Source organism: Balearica regulorum, chromosome 19 (genome assembly GCF_011004875.1).
Source record: "Balearica regulorum gibbericeps isolate bBalReg1 chromosome 19, bBalReg1.pri, whole genome shotgun sequence".
Lineage (NCBI taxonomy): Eukaryota > Metazoa > Chordata > Aves > Gruiformes > Gruidae > Balearica > Balearica regulorum.
The window spans coordinates 3589672-3613687 of NC_046202.1; the positions used below are offsets into that span (position 1 = coordinate 3589672).

Genomic DNA, 24016 nt, shown 5'->3' on the forward strand with positions numbered 1-24016 from the left:
TTTTAATTGCACTATTCTGTGATAAAGCTATCAAAGCACCGCAATTTATATTGCCTCTGTGCTGTACTAAGGACATCAGCAGTGCAAAGAAAAAACTGACAGCAAGAAAAGGAAACAAATACATAGCTTCTCTGCAGCAGTATTAAAAATGAAATGCACAATATTTTTGCAAGTGATCAATCAAAAATACATACCTGAGCACATCAGAAGTTTGATTAGAATCAAGTGGATGGGAGTGTTTACTGTGGAGTAGCTCGTCTGATTGCACTGAAGGCACGTGGAGGTGCAAAGAGGCCTAAGAAAGGAAGAAAGATGCCAGCAGTTACTGTCTGATTCTGCTACAGTGTATTTTCCTCCCTCTCTATTGTTGACCTGTACCTTGCAGTCACTTTTATTCTCTGACACACAAGCCAAAACAAATCTTATCCTTAGGCCATCAACAAGTTCAGGAATTATCAGAACATAAAGGAAATGTACACATATCTCTCTTAAAAGCACAGTGCTAGTAGTGTAATATATTTTAGGAATTTATTTTTTTTTTAATCTCTTTGCTACATTAAGTGGTTATTAAAAAAGCAACTCAAGTCGCCCAAGATGTCTAGTAATATACAGACTTGGAAGTTCAGCTGCTTTCCATAAGACTTGTCTATTTATATTGCATATATAGAGCTGCTTAGGGTACATAATAAATCCTCTCTTTAAAAAAAAAAAAAAAAAAAAAAAAAAAGTCTTATACCAAAGCCACAGCTGAGCTTAGGCCAAGAGGAACTGCTAATCCAGACACAAATAGGGCTGAAGAAGATATATCTGTATCATTACAAAATAAAGCATGGTATTAGAGATGCTAATTTAAGTTAAAAAGTGAATAATATTATATACAGAAAGTTTCTCTGTATACTAATGTATAGCCTTAAATGTGCCACATATGTCTTGATACATAAAAAGATAAGGAAATCAGACAATATCCAGACAGATGACACAATTATTATCATTTGGCAACAGCTAACATGGAAAACCTAGCTATTATGCTTTGTGCAATACAAAAAGATTTATTTATTATTTTTCTTTTACCCAGTGTAAATGAGGTATTACTTTAGACTTGTGTACTTCTCTCTCTATCACCAGTCCCCATGGGAGTCAAACATTAACCAGAGATCTTCTAGAAACTCAACCTATTCTCACAAAATACCATAGCACAAAGCCAGAAAAAGAAGGGAGCCCAGACTATCACGAAGACACCATCAGAAGAGCATAACCCTTCAGAACATTTGTTACTTCCATTAATCATTTTTCTTCCCTTAGAAATGGCAAACGTCAAAAGCCAAAGCTCAAAAATTTAAAACCCAACCTCTCTTCAAGAGAAAGCAGACATATTACAAAAGACATGCACAGATTTTGTTTTAAACTTGACAATGGTCATAATTCAGATCCCTGCCCGACTTTCTATGACAGACCATCCAGGAAGACAGCTGTACAGCTGCCGAAGTTGCAGTACCTTAAGAAACAAGGGACACTGATTTTGTGCTTGAGGACACGCTGACCAAAACCAGTCAGGCAAGGGACCTGCTTTGGCAGTTGACACAAAATAACCAAGGGCCAATGGCTGCTGCAGTATATTTGTTACTTCATCATGAGATTCTGTTGAAAGCAATCGATCTGTACCTTGACCCTGTAAAACAACATGCAAAGGTTTGATATTAGGAGAGCACAAACTTAATAGAAGTTATCTGTAGCTTTCAAAACACAAAGCATTTTGAAATATCCAAGCATTACATGAATCTTGCAAAGACAATCCAATACCCAATTGATTCAAAACATTCCATAGGAACCTTTCATTCCACAAAAGGAAATTAGCAGATGAAGAAAAACAAACAAGATGCACACACATAACTCTATTTACTCCAATAGTTACCTTGCCCATATCACCTCCATGGGGGTAGTGGGACCCTGGAGAATGTACAGGGGATCCGGTAGGGGATGCAGGAAGAATATTTATAATATCAGGATCAAGATCATCTCCAGTGTCCAACAAGTCAAAGATTCCCATTCCATCTGCTCCATCTTGGAAAAAGAACAAGACCAGTGAATTTCTATAGTTTCCCAACTTACAGGATATGACAACACATTCTGAAATCAAGTGATTTTCCATATAAATCTTGTGATTCATCAGAATAAACAGTCTTAGGCTTATTATAAGTGGCAAGGGTTTTTTTGTTAGTTTGTTTTTAAAACAAGAATAAATCCAATCTACTAACCGTTGTTTGTGTTAAAGGCCAGATCCAAGTTTTCAGTGGTATAAGTTGACGATGCTACTTGCACGGATGCAGATGTGGGAAACACAAGTATATGAGTGCATGATGTGTCCTGTGGCGTATTCAGCTGAGACGTCTGCATATTTAAAGTGGTGCTGCGTCCAAATACAGAGCCGGTCGATACAGAATCTTTGGAAGAGAAATCAAGTATTTCCTTAGTTTTGCTAAACCCAAACTATTAGTTCCCTTGCCATAGAAGGAAAAAAAAAAAAAAAAAAAAAAGAGAGAGAGAGTTTCAGAGAGAGAGAGAGAGAGAGAAAGAGAGTTTCAGAGAGAGAGAGAGAGAGAGAGAGAGATTCTCAGATTTCTCAGATACCTGGCATAATAATGAAGGATCCCTGTGGTTCCATTGCCACCAAACAAGCACTGAGAATGCTGGGAGAGTCTGCAGCAGAGATACCACACATTCTGCACATGTCTTTTAGTCTCTTACTAAGGGACTGCAGGTTTCGGCGACTCAGCAAACAACTCCAGTCTGAGGATATAAAGGATATAGGTTTATCTAGAAGAACAGTGCGTGCTGCAGAATACATATTTTACATATAATAGTGTGTGGTGCAAACTTCACGTCTGTTGAGTCTGGAATACACAGAGTAACTCTAAAAATTATTTATATCTTCCAGAAACAGGGACAGACGCTTTGTATTACTGAAAAATGAAAGCTTAACCAAGTTTTAGACTCTAAAAATGCTAATATTACCTTTTAATTCTCCATGTCCTATTCTTCCTAAACGGCCTATTACAACCCTCCACGGCAAAGAGCTCATCTGCACAAGTCCCAAGCACCATTCCCAGAGTTTCTGAAGACCAAGTCTGCGGGCAGAGCCCTTTTTCCTGCGAGCTCTAGAATTAAGAAAGGAAAACAAAGCTAGAGCCCATCTGCAACAGGTTTTTTTATTGCCACATTTGGAATGTCTTATTTGTATTAACCTGAAAATTCACAGGACTCAAGAATGGTAGTATTGTAGTACATCAGTTGCCACTTCAATTTGTTTGGTTTGTTTTTTTAATTAATCACATTCTAATACTGACATCAAAAGCCAGTAAGTGTGTGTGGGCAGGTGGGAGTATGAACACATAAACATACTCAAGAATCACATGAAACCAAATAATGTTCTTCTAGAAATTTAACTCAAAACAATACGCAGATAATATGAAAAATATCCATTTGTTTTAGTTAGTTTTGCAATGTAGCAAGTCTACAAAAGAGTTATTTTTACAGCACCATAAACAAACTGATTCTTCAGGGGAGTGAAAGACGACATACATGCTAAAAATTAAACAGTTTTGTTCTTACCTGTTTGGTACATCAATATTAATTATGCAAGTTTCTAACTGTTCTCCATAGAGATCTGTACAGGATGCAAGAAGCCATCTTTGATCATGAGACAAACAGTAGCCTACAAAAAGTACGTTATACTTCTGGCCAGCTTCTCCAAAAGTTTCTCCTAGTTCTGTTTGCTTGTCCTTTACAGGAGCCAGTATGAAAGGAGGGGTGTATAGGCGAATACACTCAGGTCTCTATAAAAATGACAGAACAGACAATGAAGTTTCAGGAAGCAATTACTCCTAAGAATAACTCCAGTTACTTAACATGAAAGACACCAGTGATTTAATAAACACAGACACATGCATATTTGCACAACTGCATTAACAACACTCACATCAGGGCTCTTAAGAGCAGTTTCCATGGCTAAACCTGGGCCAAAACCAGTTAATGTTTTCACATTGGTGGAAGTTGGAAGAGGTCTCCGACACTGAGTAAAAGCTGAAAATGCCAAAGATTTTAAATGCTGAGTATAAATCTGCCGGTCTTCATGTTTCACAGGTTGTAGAAGGTACTGACATGGGACAATCTAGAACAGATTATAGGGGGGGGGGGGGGGGGGAAGAATAAATTAGTGTTTCATCATCAGATTAAATGGCTTTTGACATAGTATTTGGGTATGCTGCTTTTAGAATTTTACTCTGCAATCAAATTCCTCTGGTTCTTGGATATCTCCTGCCAATTCTTCCAAAGCTATGGGGGACTTCAAGCAATTATTCTCATTGCAATTTTCTTCAGAGAAGAAAAAAAAATTTGTTTAGAAGACAATCTTAATGATTCCTCCAAAAAAATGCCCTCTAGTTTTAACTAGTTTTGCAGCTGCTGACAGCATTATGGGCAGATGTCCATCAGGAAGGAGCACTGACTAAAGGCCAGCAGGGTCAGGCCGACAGCACAGATTCTGGTGATGGGACAAGCAGCTTTCCTATACGTTGCTCATCACCGGAGTGGGCCACTACGTTTCCTCAGAGATAAGACTGATTTGGCTTTGGTTAATAACACCCAACCAGCTCTAAAAACTATAATCTTAATGATTTAATGGCTGTAGAACCGTATGTAATGTTTACAAAGCAAATGAAACTTTCTCATGAGGGCATTATCGCCTCCAAAACACAGCCACAGCCAAAGATACTTTGTTCGGCATGTTTCTATAAATGTTGGCTCACCTGCACAGAAATGATATTCTTGATGTTAGGAGGAAGAACCTGAACCATCTCTAAAAAGCAGCGCAGAAGTCCAAGTGTCCACAAACTAGATGAGCTACTGTTCTCATCCTTTTTTTCATATGTGAAAGGATCAATTATGTAAACTACAATTGCCGGTGGATAGGTGATAGCATGTGAATCTCCATCTGTAGGGACTCCAACTTTATCACGATCCATAGTGCTGGAAATGAAATTTTGAAACCAGTTACAAAACTCTGAGTTTTATAATGACTTATATTTACTTTAAAACTAAGATCAAATTGTCAAATATTAATCTGAAAGACCTTTGAGTCAACTGTGGTGTAAAAACCAGTCTTTTAATTTCATTTTTGTATGCGAGCTCATCAGCAACTCAGTATCACTTGTCTTTCCTTTAGCCTTCTTTATTACAGAAGCTCAACAGCACATAGTTCTATGGCTTCAACTGGGGAACAAGGATAGGTACAAGGTCAGTCTCTCAGTAAAAGCTGTCTTCACTAATGTAACTTGGATAACAGAAAGTAGAACTTTAAGATGGTCCCAGTTATCTAGCCCCCCTTCCTCCTTTAAAATATAGAAGTAGGTAGTTTGGTGCATTTTTCCTCTTTGGAGAGAGAAGAAAAAAGATAAAGTTTATTTTTGTACCACAGCAGACACTGAGATGGAATTAGTACTGCAGCTAAGATTGGAACCAAAAAGTTCAGCTCCAATCTCTCTAGGGAGAACTCTTATTCTCCCTAAAAAGCAGCCTGGTCACTAGAAAAGAAACGTGATTTTTATTGAGGGGATAAGAACGGTGTTAATAGGTTCACATTAGTTGAGCTGAGGGTTTTTTTTTTTTTTTAGCCAAAGGAGGTTTGACTCTGCAGTTCATTACCTTTCAGAAACCTCTGGATGGGGCTGTGCAGGCGTTGAAGTAGCATCTCCAGACATCCCTGCTGTTTGCAGTGTTGGCTGTGGCTGCTGTCCTCCTGTTTGTCCATTTTGGACTGCTGCTGCCTGAGTGGGCAGGGAGGCAGAAGTGGTATTGTTCATACTGCTAAAAGGCGGAAAGGAAGAAGGCTTGCTTGTTGGTATCCCACTGCCTATATTAGCAGAAGAGGATGACGGGGCAGTGGTAGTCAAGGTTGAATTAGCTGTAGTAGCTGCAGAAGACATGGCACTGTTTGATGTTGCTGTGATAGCACTACTGGTGGGAGCTGCAGGAGCAGACGATGGAGTGTTAGGATTTCCAGCATTAGCTGTCACTGGGGGCACAGCAGATGCCGGCTGGCTGGAAGGAGGGACCAGATTGGTTTGGGAAAGTAAAGAATTGTCCAAAGGCTGAGAAGCAAGATAAGGACCTAAAACCAGAAAAAAGCGAAAATGTTATATTGCATCTGTTTTTAAGCATACTTCATCTATGTAAGTCTACAGTTTTAACAAAACAGAGAGCAAACCCTTAGCGTAAGTTTTACCTCTTAAACTAAAATACCTGTAGTAAATTTTCAAATTCTAGTATTCTCATGAGACTCTTCCAGAAATATCCAGAAATCTATTTTAAAAATAATTTTTTTAGCCATGTTGAATTGCTAGAAATCACTGCTTCAGAACATAAGTAAGTCACCAATAGAAAAAGACAACTGAAGTCCCTGTCAGACAGCAACACTGCTGGTCCCTAAAGATACTGCTAGATAAGAAGCCATTTTAGCACGTATCTAAATATATGGGGAGTTTGGATTTATTTCTTCCTCAAGCTTAAAGCCAGAAAGTTGCAACAAACAGTAAGACTCAATGAATAAATGCAATGATTTCTTCTCCTCTATCGGAATGGAGTAAGTGGCAATTGTATGAAATAACACTAAAAAAATTTTTCATACCCAGCTCATATCTGCAAACTTGGGCATATAATTTCAGTTTGGAAAATGCTTCGTTGTTGGCATTAGCTGTCTGTGAGAACCATTCTGTGACCAACTTCTCAGAAAGTTTCTTCGAAGCAGTAGGTCCAACTCTCATGATCCCATCAGGTAGTAACTTACAGATAGGTCTGTGCTGACCAAGTCTGCATGACTGCAAAGAAGGTAAATAGAAGGTACAAGATAAGGAATTCGTAAGCCTTAAAAACTGTTAAATACCACACACACAGAGTTCCAAAGTAACATTTAATTCTAGACTACTACACCAGTATGAAATATTTAATAGTCATTTTCTGGCTTATTTTCAGGTTTTCCTAAATGCAAGAAAAACAGGTTGATACATCATCTACTCTAATCTTAATCACAACCCAAGTAATATATGCATTTAATTAATTAAATAAATGTAGCTAAAACAATTAAAGTGGCAATACAGAGTTTTACCACTGAGTGGCGTTTATCAGATAAAGACTCTCAAAACAGCTATTACTAAGAGGAATGGTGAGCAGCATGAACAACCCTTATCTTCCAAGTACCCCTTCCTAAAATCCTTTCTAGCAGCTGAGACAGCATTCTGTGCAAGCGTTTATATTGTCCGAGACAAGCCTGATAAGTAGTTATAAGGATGTATTAGAAACAGTCTTTCAAAAATCCATTTCCTTGCTAACCACCATAAATAACACACCTCGTATATTGCGGTCAGATCCCTAAAGAAGCTTTTTGCTCCATTCAGCAGAGCCTCATTCTCAGGGCACACCACAACATAAGCAACATCTCTTTGAGATCCGTAAGGTTCCAACATCAGCCTCTCCCAATATGGCAAAGCAAATGGAGACAGCACCAGAAAATCGTAATCATATCCCAACAAAAATGTTGGGATTGGCAGTGGTTCCGGGGACTCATCAGTTCCTGGAAAAGGAAGACACATTATCCAATATATTAAGCAGGAGATTTAAAATTAACACCCTGCTTCTAGGAAACATGAACAGAAAAAACACTAGACTTCCCAGCATTTAACAGGAAGTAGCCCTGATTATAAATGGAACAGTTCTCATTTTAACAGATACAAATGAAAAACCTGCATGTGTGATCCCACCCTCTGCAAAAAAACATCAGCTATTTATTTTTATTTGAAATCTCCCAGGGCCTCAAGAAGTTCCACAGCTGTTTAATATTTCTATAAGCATACAGACAATCAGGAACAGATCTTTACTGTCCAGGAAGACTTCCCCACAGAGTGATCAAAAAGAGGGGGGAAAAAACAGAAGTAGTCTAAGCAGATATGTAAAGGACCACAGAAGGGGAAAAAAACCCCCAAACAACCAAGAACAACACACTTAAAAACATGTATTTACATGTACTTTAAACATATAATTACCATGTTCTAAATATAGCTACAAAAGATCTGCTGGTGAAAGGTCACTCCTTTACATAGTGGTAAATCAATCTCATATGCTAATGAAGTCAGTTTAAATCTTGAGTGCACAAAATTTACCTTGTATCTGTAAGTGTGCATCATGTGTTGGCTACTTCAAATATTTACCATAGGCAACACACTGGATAACCTCAGATCTTCAACATAGTTCTGAAACTACTGAGCAATAAAGCACACTTTTTCAAGCATTTCAAAGCCAATATTTTTAACTATGCTATTTTCAGAGTTATTAAAAGTGGAGTAATTCTTCTGAGTAAAAAAACCCAACCCAGAGTAATTACTGTTTTTAATGTTAAATCCATCTTTGCAATTTCAGTTCCTCACTTGGAAAAGTCAGGTGTATATAAACAGTGCAACTGAAGCTGTTAATTTGAAATACATAGATCTTTAATTCATTTATTGTTTTAAGGAATATAAATGTTTTCTGTTTTTCTAAAGAGAAGAATTCTCCCCTGTTAGCTCTTGTTAGTTTAAAGAAAGGTCAAATGCTGTTTAGAATTCCAATAGGTTGAACAGCACCCGGCCACTGAGGTTTGGTGGCCCGATCAAGTAGAGGTTAACAGAGAGGAGTCTACACAGCAGTTTACCATAAGAGCCTCTGCCAGCCATTTTGTGAAACTGCTGCCACGTGAGGGGGCCTTGCACACCCCAAGACCGGACTGTTCGCTTTTTCTGAATTGCATCCTGAAGAACTGGCTGGAGCGAGAGGAGCATACGAAGGATGTCCTGGGAACACTGCATGCTCACATCCACAACTGAAAGGACAAAAAAAAAATTGTCAAGGCCTACTGCAACAACAGGATATAATAAAGCCCTCCACAAACAACCCAGAATCCTAAGTCACCTTGATTTTACACAAAGTCACTCTCTTCTGAAATGTACATACAGGCCACCCAAAGGCCACGATATAAAAAGCTAAGTGCACAGATTTAGAGTTCTCCCTCTTCCCCTCTCAACCACTCATAAGAAACACAGAAGGAATTTTTTTTTTTCTGTAGAGCTTCTTCCCTTGAAAGCCTTACCACCTTATGATTTAAACTACGGGAAAAACCCCTAAAATAAAAAAAATTACAAGCAAGTTGTACAACCCTTAAACTACAGGATTTTCCCTCCAAACAGAGGAGGGTTAGGCAGACTGCCACCCAGTGCTCACTTCGTGCAAGTTGAGGGAAGCCTCAAACAGTCACAGCCCATTTTAACACCACTATGCCATTTAATGTTCCGTGTTTAAGAATAAAAAACTGACATGAAATTTGGTATGGACATCATTTCATAGCCTTTGTTTAAAAATATCTTTACATCTTCTTATCTTAAATACCAAGGTCACAGTAACACGGAGTCTTCTCCTGGGTGCCTGAAAACATTGATTTATCTATAGCCTGGGCTTTTAAACTTAATCCCCCACTGATACACAGAAACCTAGCTGTGTTTTAATATTAGTCCTCCTCATCCTCATTAAAAACTATGAATCACAGCTAACTGCTATCAAAGTTTCATATTTCACTGTTCACCCTGCTAGAGTTGCTACTTGAAAAGACTATTATTGAGAGAAGTATGGAAATACACACAATAAAGGGTATTCCATGAGATAGTATATCATTAGTCAGGCCCAAGAAGGAAAAATCCAAGGATCTCTGGCAGATCCAACATACAGTGAAGGCTACAATAATGCTTTATTTGCCACACATGGTATTAAACTACCGCTCCCCCCCCTTAAAGAAAGGGGGGAAGCCAACTGAATCATAGATTTTGTTTAATTCTGCCACAGTAGCCTTGACAATACAGTCACCATTGGAACCACCTACACTTCCTACGTACACTCATTCCACAGAGCCTCTGTGGATGCAGTCACCAAAAGCTGCTTTAAAAGAATAAGCCTAGTGAAGTGTTGTGGACAGTTACTGTGGTCTTACATTACACTTCGAATTTATGTTAGGAATTTACAACGGATGGTAGGCAAGGCCTACACTCTGCTTGGTGTATCATACCAGCACAGAATGTAAAAGGAATGATTATTCTGAGCACTGTTAGAATAGAAGTTTGTGCAAGCATGCAGGTGGAAAAACAGTCTTAAGTATCCAATACTCACAAAGGAAAAACCACAAAAAAATGAAAAAAATTCATAGATGGACAAGTAGAAAATAAGCTGTTTTCAATATTTACCATTTCTTTTTGACCAGTGGTGCAAGCAAGTAGTTTTCACAAGTGCTTCATCAACTTTCCCTCCTGACATATTGTCCATGAACTGCCGTCCATGTTCCAAGGCTAAGTAGCAGTCATTGCAACAATCCCTTTCTTCTACACGTACCAAGCTGCTAACTGCACCAACTTTGGGAATGGAATCTTGATCTGCTGCTCCAAATGGTGAGAACAAGTTGGTGCATTGATCCTGCAGCAACAGTATTAACTCATCAGGCAGCTTCTCAGGTTCTTTCAGTCCTCCACTGCCATGTTCGAAAGAAGTAGCTCTAAGAGCTTCAAAGCGTTTTTCTGCTTCTTTGCCGCACTCCGTATTACGTCCTAGAATATCCAATTCATCTTCAAGAAACAGTCCAGAACTGTTGCCAAATTTTCTATTCATAACAGCACTGAAACCACAGGTACACCTATACTGGGCCTCTTGTGTTGGATCAGGAATGTAAACTCCAACATCAGCACCTTTGATGTTCATATTGCAAACACATATGCAGCAGCTGTCAAAGTTACAGTCTTTGAAGAGATTCATTACAGACTCTGAGAGGATGAGATTCACATAAAGACTGTGTGCCTCTGGAATGGAAGGCACAGTTGCAGGTTCAACAGAATTAAGCGGCCTACATGTCGATGGTGTGGAAGCTGGTGAGTATAAATCAGAGTTCTCATATTTGACTGAACCCTGTGCACTTGCAGGCCCACCAGCTCCACGAGGTGTTCGAGGAGTCCTTGGTGTTCTAGGAGTTGGGAAACGAGGGGTAGAAGGAGAAGGGAGAATTCCAGCTCCACTGTTACTGGGAGGTGCGCTACTTGGTGGCATCCCAAAAGGAGTATGAGTTTGTGGTGTGTAGGCAGGGCCATACTCTTGATCCATAGTGCTTCCATCACTAACAGCAGCCACAAGAAGAAGGAAATACTTTAAGTACATAACATACTGGTTTTGAAGTTTAAATCTCAAATTTCTAAAGAAGGCTCTTCCTAATTAAAATTTGCTTTTTTAAACTAGTCTTTCATAATCCACAGCAAGATTTTTTCATTCCCTAAGGAACTTACAAGAGCATTTGTTCTAAATGACTCTGCAGGACTCCCACAAACAGCACTGTTAAAGAAACTTGCCCTGCCTCCTTTTGTCTTTTCCGTTGCACAAAGCTTCCAGGAAACAAGTATGGTCAGAATAAATTATAAATTCTATGGTTGTATGGAGCCTAAAGGACACCTTTTTTGTTCGTGTTTTATTTACACATTGTGCTGACACACACTAAGAAAATATATCTCGTCTACCAACAGTAGATTCAGCTGGATCCATGAGGAAAGTATCACCTGGAAACGTTTAACATCATCTTTCTAAGCAGCTGAGTATCTCCAAAGACCTATAATGCTAATGAGACCTAGAAACATATTGCTTATGAATGACCCTAAAGGAAGCACCATCAGTATTTCCTCCAAGATTTAATGTTCATGTAATTTTATCAATAAATGGATTAGGCAACAAGGAGGCTACGTATTTATACCAGCTACTAATGAGAAAGAGAGAGAGGAATATTTTCTTCAAGAGTAACTGCCAGCAAGACCATCGCTACCAAATATGGATTACAGAAATGCCTATTGCAATACTGCTGTTACCAGGCAATGTCACACTGGGCATAGCTTCTGATCAAAGGAAATGTTTTCCTAGTCCCAATACAGTGGAGATTACTGCTATTTAAGAAAATAATTTAAGCAACAGAAGCACCACCTACTACGCCCTTACAGTACCTACAACACCACCACAGAAACAAGTCCCAAGTTTACATTTATCTTGATTGTTACCATCTTCATTACTTATTAAAACTGGACTTGCACCATTAAGCTTCCCCAAGAAACCTTTAAATGAGACAACAAATAAAATGTATGCACGGTTAAGAAGCTATTTAAGAAGACAGTCTCTTGCAGTAAGGTTAAATCGTAATGATTTTTTTTAAAGGTTCTTTTCAATTGTATAAACACAGTGTGTCTTTACAAAGTTTAAAAAAAATTTAGGGGTACTTCCTATAGTGCAGATAACTGACCACCTTACAAAGCTTAAACATGTGCGGCACAAGTCATACCCATCTTTGATGAATGGCATGGCAGGTCCTGGAGGAAGTAAATCCAACTTTCCCACAGTCCAACTCTGGCGATAAATGCATTCTTCTGGCAGTTTGATGGGAGGAAGACACTGGCTGGGAAGCGTCTTCAGTGGTGCAAACATGGAACATCCCACTAAAGCTTGACAATTCTCAGGTTTATAAACATAAGAATAATCCTAGAAGTTAGACATGGTAAAGCATCAGCATGTAAGTTAAATCACTTCAGCAATTAAAATGTTTCTTAAAAAACCTGACTACATTCAAGCAGTAGTTCTTTAATCCTGATATAGCTACAAAAGAGAAAGATTTATACACACATCATTCACACCCATGGTTCTCCAAAAAGCAATAAGCCAACACAAAACAAACGATGAACCACAATTACTGAAATGCATTCAGCTTACTAATGGCTAATTATGTGTTACTCTTTCTTGAAACCTAATAGTAAAATACTATATACTACTTTCTAGAACGTGCATTACCTTCCCCAGTATAACGGAGGACATAAGTTACAAATTGTACTTAATTTCCCACAATTCCTATTCAGGATTAAGTAATAAACTCCACAATAATAATCAGAAACATTTATCAGGATTATCAGCACTACCTACCTTTATTTCAGCAGGTTTGGGGCTGCAGAAACCCTCATCTACTTCAATTCTGAACTGAGCTCCCACACTGGAGCTATTCCCTTCAAGTACTGTTCCTCCAAGTGTAGTGTCCATGCTGCCGTATTCCTTATTATTCATGTTCATTGGAGAAAATCCCATAATATGTTGTTCCAATGAAGGTGGAGTTGGATACATTTTATGGAGATCTGCAGTGCCTAATTTCACATTAGAAGTAGGCTTTAGAGCACGAATACATTTTGAAGTATTTCCTTTGTCTTAAAATTTCAGTAGGGCAAATGAAGCTTATGTTTCCAAATTCCCACAACATATTAGTAATCCAATGTTTAGAGCTAGTATTTTATATAGAAAAAACAAATAAAGCTTACTTATGCATGACAGTGGGTCTAGATTTCCTGCTTTTGCCTCTTTGCAGTTGGATTTGTCATCAGCGCCATTCACTGTTCTTTTAGATCCAGGCTAAGAAAGAAGTATTGTAATAAAATCACTTCAGACGTGAACACACATTCATATTTCCTGCTAACAGGAAATTTCATGTGCAGTGGACATACAAAGCTGAGTCTTTGTATAATATTTAGAAAAATGAAAATAAATCAGAAGCCAAAAACTAGTAGTTGGGGTTACACTTGTCCTCCCTTAATACTTGTAACTCAGAGAATGCTATCCCATCAAGTCAGAATGCTATTAAAATGAAAGACCAGTTATAAAATAACTCTCAGCCTGTTAGCAGACATATTAAAAAAAGCTAAATAGGGCTGTCCACAATCTATCAGAAGAAACATACACACTCCCAAAGCCATGCTAACATTACTGATGTTACCACATGAACAGGAATAGAAAAAAAGATAGAGAAACACAAATCCTGGAACAAGAGGTACAGCGAAGAAAAGCTGTTGAAATTAAAAGAACAAGAGATATATTTTACAATGCTTAGACAGTACTCAAGTCTATAGAAAATAAGAGTCTTCATGTTTAAGAGCAAATACACTTGCTTTACATAATGATGACCTTTGATGGCTATTAAGATCCCTCAGCCCTTACTCAGCTACAGCTCCCATTAAAGTTGATGGGCATTTTGTCTGGGTAAGGGGATTTAGGATTAAGCATGAAGCAAAGTACAGTTCAGAAAAGACAACTGATTACAAACAGTATTGAAATAGAAGGATAATGGATTCAGAGCCATCAGAGAGTGCAAGAGAAACTGTTTCAAGACAATAGCTGTTGCAGTGAAGCAGCTTAGTTGGCAGAATGTCTGTGTGTTTAAATGCCTCTTCTCTTCCAGAAGTTTTGGTTTTGTTTCAGTATTACCTTTGTTGACTAGTCATATGAAAAGAGCACTAGGACCACTGTCGAAACCGTAAAATTATAACTAAAGGTACATTCAAGAAGCATATACTGTCTGGATAGTAAGGATAAGATCAAAAGCTTGTTTGTATCAAAAATATGATCGTATGAGTCAACCAGAACACTACATCTGCTATAGAGGAGCCACGACGCTTATATATATGTTTTGCAAACTCTCTGACAAATGCCAAAACACTCCCCCAAAACAACACAAAACCACAAAAAGATATACTCTTTCCTTGCAGTTTTTTGTCTAGCAGCTGCCATTACTTTTACACATCACTTACTGTTAGTTCATCTTCATCAGAATTGAAGAGATTGTCAAGGTCAGTGTAAGAGACCACCAAGTCTGTTTCATGGAACAGGCTAGTTGATGCAGTGCGAGCATGAGCAGCAATACGTTGGGCATCTATAAAGAAAAATAAACATTATAAAAAACAACAGCAATATGTATTCATTAAAAAAATAAAGACATTTTAAGAACTATTTCCACAGCTCGTGGGGGAAAGTATGTTCCACTCAGTTCCACTCAACTATCTTACATGTAAGTGAGGTCCCTTCAATTTTATAACATTTGGATTTTATAGCCAACATTTATTTGCAAGCTGCAGCAAAGAAAATGTGTTCCAAGCAGATTCCTAATTCTGAAAGGACAGGGAAATACAAACCATAAAGTAAAAACTTAGTAGCCTATTAGAATATATTGACTATTTAAGAGATCATTAATATAGCACAATTAAAAGAGAAAAAAAAAAAGTCTCTTTACCTTGCTTGACAGAAGGACTAAATAGAGACATAGCATCCTCTCCTTCATGGGATAAAACTGTAACACTAGATGTCCCATCCTCAGCCTATTGCCAAAAAAAAAAAAAAAAAAAAATTGCTTAAATTAACTGGGGAGAAGGGGAGGGAAAGAAGCATTTTATCTCCTATGGGAATTCCTGTACATATCAGAAGTATCAGGTTCTCATTAGCCTTCTAGCTCAGCAAAGTGGAGTCTGGGGGTCTGGTTAGTGGTCAGGGAGGTCCCTGCTCAGGGAGAAGGAAGTTTGGAATATAGACAATGTGCTAGCAACACACAGATGATGAGCGCAGGTAAGAATGTAAATCTTAGGGTTTGTGTTGGCAAGAAATTTAAAAAGCAAGCTGTGGATTCTCGCTACAACACCTTATCGAAAACCACTTCATAGCAAGTGCTATACATGAACTCTACTAGTTATTGAATGACACTCTTGATACTAGGAGTACATACACACACAACTAGTCCCAACAAGCAAGTTTATTTCATATACAAGCTCCCAACAGAGTTTTATTTTCTCCTTTTGTGGAGAGTGTACTTCTGTTTTAAGTAGAAGCCTTATATAGTTGGCACTGGCTAAAGTGGGGGGGGGGGGGGGAATTTTCACTGTCCAGGCAACTAGCCAAGAGTTCACTTCACCTAACCCCAAACCTTTCCACACATGAACAAAGCACTTGCCTTATTCCTCCTCTCTTCCCCAAGCACCTGCTATCACCCATTTCTACAGAAAGGCTACTGAGCCAGATTGATTTTTGTCCTGATCTAGCAGTGTTCTTCCCAGTAGAAGCTATAAACCCTAATGCAATACCACCACCAGTGTGCCAAAAAAATTTTAGGTGTAGTTAGAGGCATGCTGCATAATTTCATTGATCATTTCTGCTAGAATACATTTTTTAATGTACTTTTAAATACATTTAAATTATATTTGGTGACTAAAGCAATTTGTTTTAATCTCACCACTGATTTGTATCCTCACTCCTTTACTCACCTTATGTTTCTTCCCGGCTTCCCTCTCAATGTTCTGCCTATCTTTTTTACTATCAGGAAATAAGAATTCCACATCACCATCAACAAAGGCATAAGGATCGATTTCAGGTTCCTGGTCAGCTTCCGTCGCTACTGCTGCTAGGTATTGGTTTTTACTCCGATACTGTTGCACCACTTCATCTGAAACCTTTAAAGGTTTCCTACATTGCACCATTAATCTGAACAGAAGAAAAATAAAAATCAGAAAATATTATTTATCATTTATTATGTGGAAATATCTTTGCTATCACACAGCCTTTACAAGCACAACTTCATCCTCCTTCCCACTTTCTTCCTTTCCACCCCAGCTTCAGAAAACTTTTTGGAAAAAAGATTAAGTCATTAGTCATTTAATATAACCTCCTTACACGCGTCAGATAGAGTAGCGTGATTCATTCTGCCCATCTCTCCTCAAGCACTGTCAATTCAGATAAAGATTAGTAATTTATCCCAGGTCGTAGCTGTCATTTATTATAAAGTACAAGTGTATTAAACTATCTATAAGCACTAAAAGAAACTCACCAGGTTAAAAAATTACTCATTGCCAATCTCCATTCATGTCCAAACAAATGATCAGAAAGAAGTGATTAAACCCAAGTTTTCCATGGTTTAAGAACCTAATTCCTGAACATTTAATTCATTTAAATGTAGAAAGTATGCCAACTCTCCCAATACTCAGCTGTGTCCAACAGAACAAACAGACCAATGCTCTGTGGTACACAAAGCCCAGCTAGCCAAAGAGCCCAAGCAATTACCACTAGTAAAACACATACAAACTAAACATAGTGGCATTTATCACATATATCAATACAAATGAAGCTTGCAACACACCAATATTTAATTTACTAAAAGGAATAATAAAAACTCATTTGCCTTTGTCAGCATTTTTCTTTTGGAGCCAAAAATGGAGTTGGTAAGTACACAGATATTAAGTTTTTGTATCAGGATTATTAGTTTCACAGATAGAACACTGCACCAGCAAAACCAGATATTGGCAAGCAGAAAACTATGTTATGATCATTAGCTATACATAGGCCTCTCTACTTTATGTATCTCTTTATTTTATGTATCCTGGTATAGAAAAGGCACCATGTGAGGAAGATATTCCTTCAAACAAGACAAGTATTTCAGGAGCATCAGACTAATGTAGGTACACAATTTCTTCTTGCTCCGAGACCCTTTCCTCCCAAACAGCAACAGAATGACCACTGAGAAGCATTTACAGAAGTCTTGTGCATGGAATGAAAAAGGGACATTGCAAAGATGAAGATTACAGAGGGATACTTCAAGGTCAAACACAGGTTCCAACATACGTATTCTCTCCCTTCTCAAGCCTCTATCCAAAAGGAAATGCTATCCCATAAGAAACTAATGTGTCTCACAATTAGTAGGGCTTGGTTTTGACAGCCTAGATGCAGGAGTTTAGAATAAGATAAGCTTACATTTCTCCAGCAGGCCAGAAAGGAAGAAAAGCACGATACAGAACAATTCAAAGAGTTTAACCCTGAAATTCTGCACACAAAAAGGCATGGCGATTCCTCAGAGTCTTCCTCACTGCTTTGTATATCCCCGTCAACTACGTGGTATGAGAAAGGACATAGAAACACTTTCACTTTGTCAAAAGACATCCCAGAAATAAAGTTTCCAAAGAAACACCTCACAGTCAACAACACTGTCAAATCCATCCATGCTGGTCATCCATGCTCAATCAAATGAGCATGGTCAGGCATGACCACCACAGCACGACTGCCCCAGACAACACTGCAACGAGTGTGGCTTTGTGTCAAGCGCCATTGGCTTTTATGTCTGGAGTAGCACTCAATGGAGTTGAGGATTTCCTCTTTTCTAAATCCTGCAAAAAATTACCATTGGGGAAAAAAAGAAAAAAAAAGAAAAAAGAGAGGAAGAAAAGATGGGAACGACTTTCTAAGAACAAAAAATAAAACACCAGGAAAAACGTACAGTGAAAGCAAGCAGCAGTTTCCAGTATTTTTGATGACTGAAGTTAATAGCCAGATCCTCTAGGGGAAAAAAATATGTTCAATAAGTTGTTAAATCAAACTAGAAGCCATACATGGAAAGACCATGCCTTAAACAGAAAATAGAAAACTTTTAAGTAGAGCCTATCTTTGTCTGGTTGGCTGAAATGAATTCAAGGCAAAAAAAGCACTAAAAATCCTATAAATGCACATCTTGAAAGAGCCGAGACATGCACTAACTAATGTAAACTCTTAAACAGTGAGCACAAAAGATATGGCTAAGAAAATGTGTATGAGAACAGACCAACAGCTACAGCATATTTACTTCTTCTCACAGCTTTCCTACACACCAAAGTCAATGTGACTGCCATCAGTGCCTTTACACTGCCAGCAACAAAACAGAAAATCAACATAAAATTTCAGTCTTGTGAGTAGCTGCTTCAACTCTTCTACCACAAATTAAATACGCTATCTCCTAAAGAAAAGAAAAAACCCAACCAACCACTCAATAATTTGATACTGGTAACATTAAAACTCTTCTTTCACCTGAACATGGAAAAAACAAATTTTTTTCGACCAAAAATAATCAACAGCAAGTGAGCTGACAGAGGCAACTCTGGGTGCATTCAAGATGCACTTTTTTATCCCTCGATCACAACCCTGAGCCAAAAGTTTGTCACCTCTGTATCCAGGTTCCAGTCATATTAAGTTTACACTGCCTATTAACATTCCTGTCAGCACCCATTGCTTCCTCTTACCATCCTTTTCCTGCAGGAAGTGTTGTAAAAGATGGATGACAGGAAGAATTTCTTAAACAGTACAACAGCAAAGGAGACACAACCCAGAAGGCCAAGTGGGTTTGTTTCAGGTTTTTTGTTCTTAAGGTTTCAGGTTTTTGGTTCAGTGGTGAGTTTGGGTTTTTTGGTGGTAGTCTTTTTTGGGGAGTTTGTTTTTGCTTTAAGTGGTAAAGAAAACCCATGTTGATTCATTCTGCAGTAAAAAGGAGCTCAAATGTAAGTTTTAGCACTAAAACCACTAGCGTTATTCTTTTTTTCCATTGCCTCTAAGCTCCATAATTTATAAAAACTTGGACAGTATCAAAAAAGTGACCAATTCCTTTATTCCAATTGAAACAGACAACAGCAGAGTAGAACATTTTAAAATCTGGTGCTAGGTAACACTAGCTTTCAGAAATAAATTCTATTTATTCAGCAAAAATTTTTAAATAGACTACATATCCTTTATTTCAAGACAATACTAGTTTATGATAAAATAAATAAATAAGTGTTCTCAAATGCATTTCCTGCAACTGAGATTGTAACAAGGATCTAGTCTGTCTCAATATTTCAAGTTAGACAAGGTTTGTTTAATGAACGAGGGTTTCCCATATGATCTGAGGTCCAACAGTAACAGTAGACACACCAGTCACTTGTTTTCTTTGAAGGATAACCTCGAATCCTTCAGCCTTTTGAACACCACCACGGAGAGAATGCACCCTGTGCGAGAACGCCAGTTTATGTTACTTATTCCAAAGAGAAATTTCTGATATTAGAAAGCAGTTGCAGCCTACATTAAAGTTAACATCTTCCAGGAAACCAGATTATCTTCCTCATTGTTCCCATCAGCCATTTAAATACCAGTTCTTTCAATAAAGACAAGAGCAGAACAGAGACCGTCCATGCTTTCTTCAAATAATGTCAAAAGCAAATATTGAAATGAGAATTTTCTTTCTTTTTTTTGGGGGGGAGGAAGGGGCGGACAGGCGGACATACCACTAAGTCCCAAATAAGCATAATTTGGCTACAGATTAATTTTATAGTAGAAATATACACTTCATTGCCATCTGCTAAATCAGAGTTCTAATGAGAAAAAGCTGGAAAGTCTTACTACATATTTGACTGTGCCTCTTATGTTTCACAAGTATTATCTTCTTGTATACGGACAGATAGTTACGCTCACACACTCGGCATTACTGCTTGAGCTGACGAGAACAACATCATGCTTTAGCAACAAGCTTGGTGGTAATGAGAAACTACTGCCTTTGGCCTTTCAGTTTCCTCACTTTCTCAGGTTATTACTAGAGTATTAAGCACTACTTACTCTGTAACTGATGTTACATTTTCCTGTCCAGCAGGTATTACTGGATCATCTCTCAACTTATCATTTGGAAGCTGAGGTGGTAAGAATTCCACATCCTTTTTCTTTGGAACTTTATAATACTTCCAAGTAGTATCAGCTTCATCTTCCTCCAAATTCACTGCAGTACCAACATAGATTGTAGGCTCTATAACTTCAGGAAATTGAGCTGGAAAAGGCTGAGACAAGCCATCGAGTCTGTCTTCCATTGTTTTTGTGGGAACCAAGGGGTCTGGTGTTGGCATCTGGTAGAAATGTTGACTCTGAGGAGTAGAAGGCGCTTTAGCTACCCCTTCATCAACTACATCACATGGGTGAGGACTAAGTGGTGGTGGCTGAGGTGAATTTGCCATTTCAGCATTATGCATCTGAGGAGTCTTTGCTACATCATTAGTTCGGATATTTGAAAATCTCACTTGACTGTCTGGTGCAGTCATCACAAGCCTCTGACTCGCTGAATCTGCCTCCATGGCAACATCATCACTGATAGATACACGATGATGAAAAGGAGTCAAAGGGCGTTTCTGTGGCTTATCCCCTTTGTCTTGCTTCTCATTTGTCTTGTGCTTTGGAGCTGCTTGCTGTTGTTGGCCCACAGGTGGTGGCTGCCCCTGTTGACCTGAATTCCTTGGTTTGAGATTTTTGTGCCTGCAGAATTAACATAGGGAAAAATACTTCACATTAATCTTTCAAATATGTCTATCATGTTCTTTTTCACTAGAGAAGAACCCACTTCTAAGCCATTAAACAGCCAATTATAGAAGTCTGAAACTGATACCATTCTGAAGTGAAGCTGCCTCTTTCTGACCATAACTTAATTTAAATGACTTGAGTGGCATTGCAAGATTTTAGAATACCATTTTAAAAACCTGGAAAAGCTGTCCTACAAGCAAAACACACACATAATCCTCATAACTGAAGACACTATTTTATAACTGCTTTTATCAGAAATAGTCACATGAACACAGTGGCACTTTTAGCTTCTGCCAACACTGATGAATCAGTAGAACATATGAATTACTGAATGACTTCTTGAATTCAAGCATCAATACTAACCAATAGTGCTGTCCGAGTCTCTACGGGTTAAGGAGTGGAAAGTTAACATCAAGAATCTAGAAGCCAAGCTCAGTCGTACAAAAGCTATTTTGAAGCTTTTGTAGTTATTTACCTACAAATTTAGCAAGCGTGGAGAAAAAAACCCCTCAAATGTCTCAACTGCATTAATACAGCTAGTTTTTTTCCAGTACAAGTGCACTTGAGCTTAAACATTTCATTTGAGGTTCACAATGCCAACTTTCTAGATCACCTGACAGAATGAGAGACATGAAATACTGAAGTCTAAAATGAAATGTTTATGATTAAGCTATTGAACTGCATGTACATCCTTAGTGCCTGGGTATTCTTTGTCACTGTTCCATTAGGAAAGTTAAGGAGTATGCAACTTGTATTAAAACCAACAAAATTAGACAGGAATAAAAAGAAAGAGGTATCAAAAGCTACTTTTACTTTAAACTCTCATACGCATACACACGTTGTTTCGCTGTAGAGGACAATAAGGGGTTTTGAGCCTTTGCAGTTTCTCTTTAGGCGACTGCATATTTCTAATACACACCTCACACAGTTAATTGCTTGTTTTCTCTTAACTAGTGCTATCATATCTCAATTCTCCTTTACCAGAATATTTAATCCTCCTCCATCTCCCAGCTCTTCTCAGGACACAAGTATTTCCACAGATCTTAAGCCAACCATTTCAATAAAGGAAGGAAAAAAAAAAGAGAGGGGCATTTCTTTCGAAATGCTACATCCTCCAGACATTAATTTTTTTTAAGATTCCAATATTCATCGCAAGGTAATCAGTGTAAAATTTAAACTAGACAAAGCATTTAAACCTTTGCAACACTTCAGTCACCTAAAGATTAGTATTCTACCATAAGTACAGAAATTGAGAATTCACTGAAATTAGTGTTTCATTTATTTTAAACACCTGTATTAACAGTCTGTACCATTGCATAGTTTCAAAACAAAAGTCATAACAAAAATTGGAAGTTAAATTCAGACTTTCCCCCTGTGTTTTGATCCTTTTTTCCCCCCAGCTAATATAAAAAACATACACTGGCAATCAACTCACAGAAAAGCAGTTTTATACACAGCCACCCATGGAATGCTGTATTTCCCAAAAAGTAAAGCAGATTTGGGTTTCTTTTTCATATTCACCATGACACAATGCTATAATGAGCTTGCTGTTGATTAACAGAATTCTCCCTTCAAGGCTAATGCCACAGCCCCCTAGAAAAGGTTCTTCAATCCTAAATAAATAGGGATTCCCTTTCCATTGCAACCCGAGAAGTTGTCCATAAGATTGTTTCTACCTATCTACAGGCCTAAGGAATTCCAGCCCAAGACTCAGGAATTGTCACTGAAATGCCAGTAGCTCCACTCAGATGATTCATTTGACTAAAACCTCTGCATTATCTTATTGTGCAGAGTTTCAAGACCTACAATGACATTTAGGATACAAGATACAAATTTTGTTACAGCTTTCCTACAAGCAGCTATTGCTTAATTACTCCTAGAGGAGTCATCACAAGCCCTCTCCTGAGTACTTCAATCTCAGTGTACATTGTTGGACTGCGGGTTTGCCAAGTACTGTACCTTGAACAATTGCAATTTGTCCTCTGCGTGGCTTCAACAAAATCCCAGGATGCTACCTTGTCAGCTGTCTCTTCATCACACAAGCCATTTGACGTAGCAGAATACTTCCTCCTGTGATTCAATATCGGGAGAGTTATTTGGGATCAACATACGTTCTTTCCTTATCTTCTGTCAAACCTCAAGAGCAGCTTTGTGACACAGGATTCAGCAAAGAAATTATAAATAGCCTTTTACTAACTTATTAAACTGAGAACTAAATAAACTACTAGTTAGGAACAAAATAACTCCTTTAAAATGTTTTATTACTAAGAGTAAAGCACCTTCTACTAGCAGTCACAGCATCTTTAACAGAACTACTTTCTGAGACAAACACACAAGATACCAAGGGTATTTTTAGCTTCACAAAATGAGTACATACTTGTTCTGCGCTCTGTTCATATTGCATTCTTGCCAAACTCTGTCCACCACTTGATTGGCTAGCTTTCTAGGTATTTTGCCACCATGATGGCTAGTACTGTCAGAGATAAATCCATCAGAAACTGAAGAAAACTTCACCCACTTCTGGGCAGATTGAGCATCAACTGAAAAGCAGCACCAGAGGAAACAGTTTTAGGCAATGAGACGATACTCTCATAACCACTATTACTCCAATTCAGCCACCACAGGAATATCTTAGGAAGAAAAGTATTTTCTTAACTCAATGTTAGGAAATAAAAACAGATAGAAAATTTAGGTATAGTAGCCAATTTTTATAACATGATTCCCTCTCAGAGGAATAAAAAAATTAAAAAGCACCACCATATGTGTTTATGTTATAACTGGGCTGGCTCTTTTTTATCTTCCAAGAAACTATAGACCTGAAAAAGAAAATTACTTGAGCAAAGCTACCTGTTAGCAAATTTAACAGTATTATTAAAAAAAGGGGTCAAACTACGTTAACAGAAGACCTTGGATGGAAAAAACCAACTAAAACCTCTTCTGCACAAGAGGAGCTGTATGT

General features: G+C 38.0%; 1 protein-coding gene across 1 annotated transcript in view; it reads right to left on the minus strand.

Moving 5' to 3' along the window:
• MED13 (mediator complex subunit 13) overlaps positions 1 to 24016 on the minus strand; it is a 56173-nt gene that overhangs the window by 2676 nt on the left and 29481 nt on the right. The window contains exons 7-29 of the mRNA XM_010309105.2: positions 23435 to 23597; positions 23017 to 23127; positions 20329 to 21012; positions 16212 to 16428; positions 15191 to 15275; positions 14712 to 14833; positions 13449 to 13539; positions 13063 to 13277; positions 12431 to 12627; positions 10314 to 11230; positions 8738 to 8905; positions 7401 to 7624; positions 6683 to 6872; positions 5701 to 6166; positions 4806 to 5025; positions 3977 to 4168; positions 3610 to 3833; positions 3013 to 3155; positions 2629 to 2787; positions 2256 to 2441; positions 1913 to 2061; positions 1496 to 1669; positions 195 to 295 (exon numbers count right to left, since the gene is read on the minus strand). Of these exons, the coding sequence (XP_010307407.2) occupies positions 195 to 295; positions 1496 to 1669; positions 1913 to 2061; positions 2256 to 2441; positions 2629 to 2787; positions 3013 to 3155; positions 3610 to 3833; positions 3977 to 4168; positions 4806 to 5025; positions 5701 to 6166; positions 6683 to 6872; positions 7401 to 7624; positions 8738 to 8905; positions 10314 to 11230; positions 12431 to 12627; positions 13063 to 13277; positions 13449 to 13539; positions 14712 to 14833; positions 15191 to 15275; positions 16212 to 16428; positions 20329 to 21012; positions 23017 to 23127; positions 23435 to 23597 (5398 nt within the window). The remainder of the gene's footprint in view (positions 1 to 194; positions 296 to 1495; positions 1670 to 1912; positions 2062 to 2255; positions 2442 to 2628; positions 2788 to 3012; positions 3156 to 3609; positions 3834 to 3976; positions 4169 to 4805; positions 5026 to 5700; positions 6167 to 6682; positions 6873 to 7400; positions 7625 to 8737; positions 8906 to 10313; positions 11231 to 12430; positions 12628 to 13062; positions 13278 to 13448; positions 13540 to 14711; positions 14834 to 15190; positions 15276 to 16211; positions 16429 to 20328; positions 21013 to 23016; positions 23128 to 23434; positions 23598 to 24016) is intronic.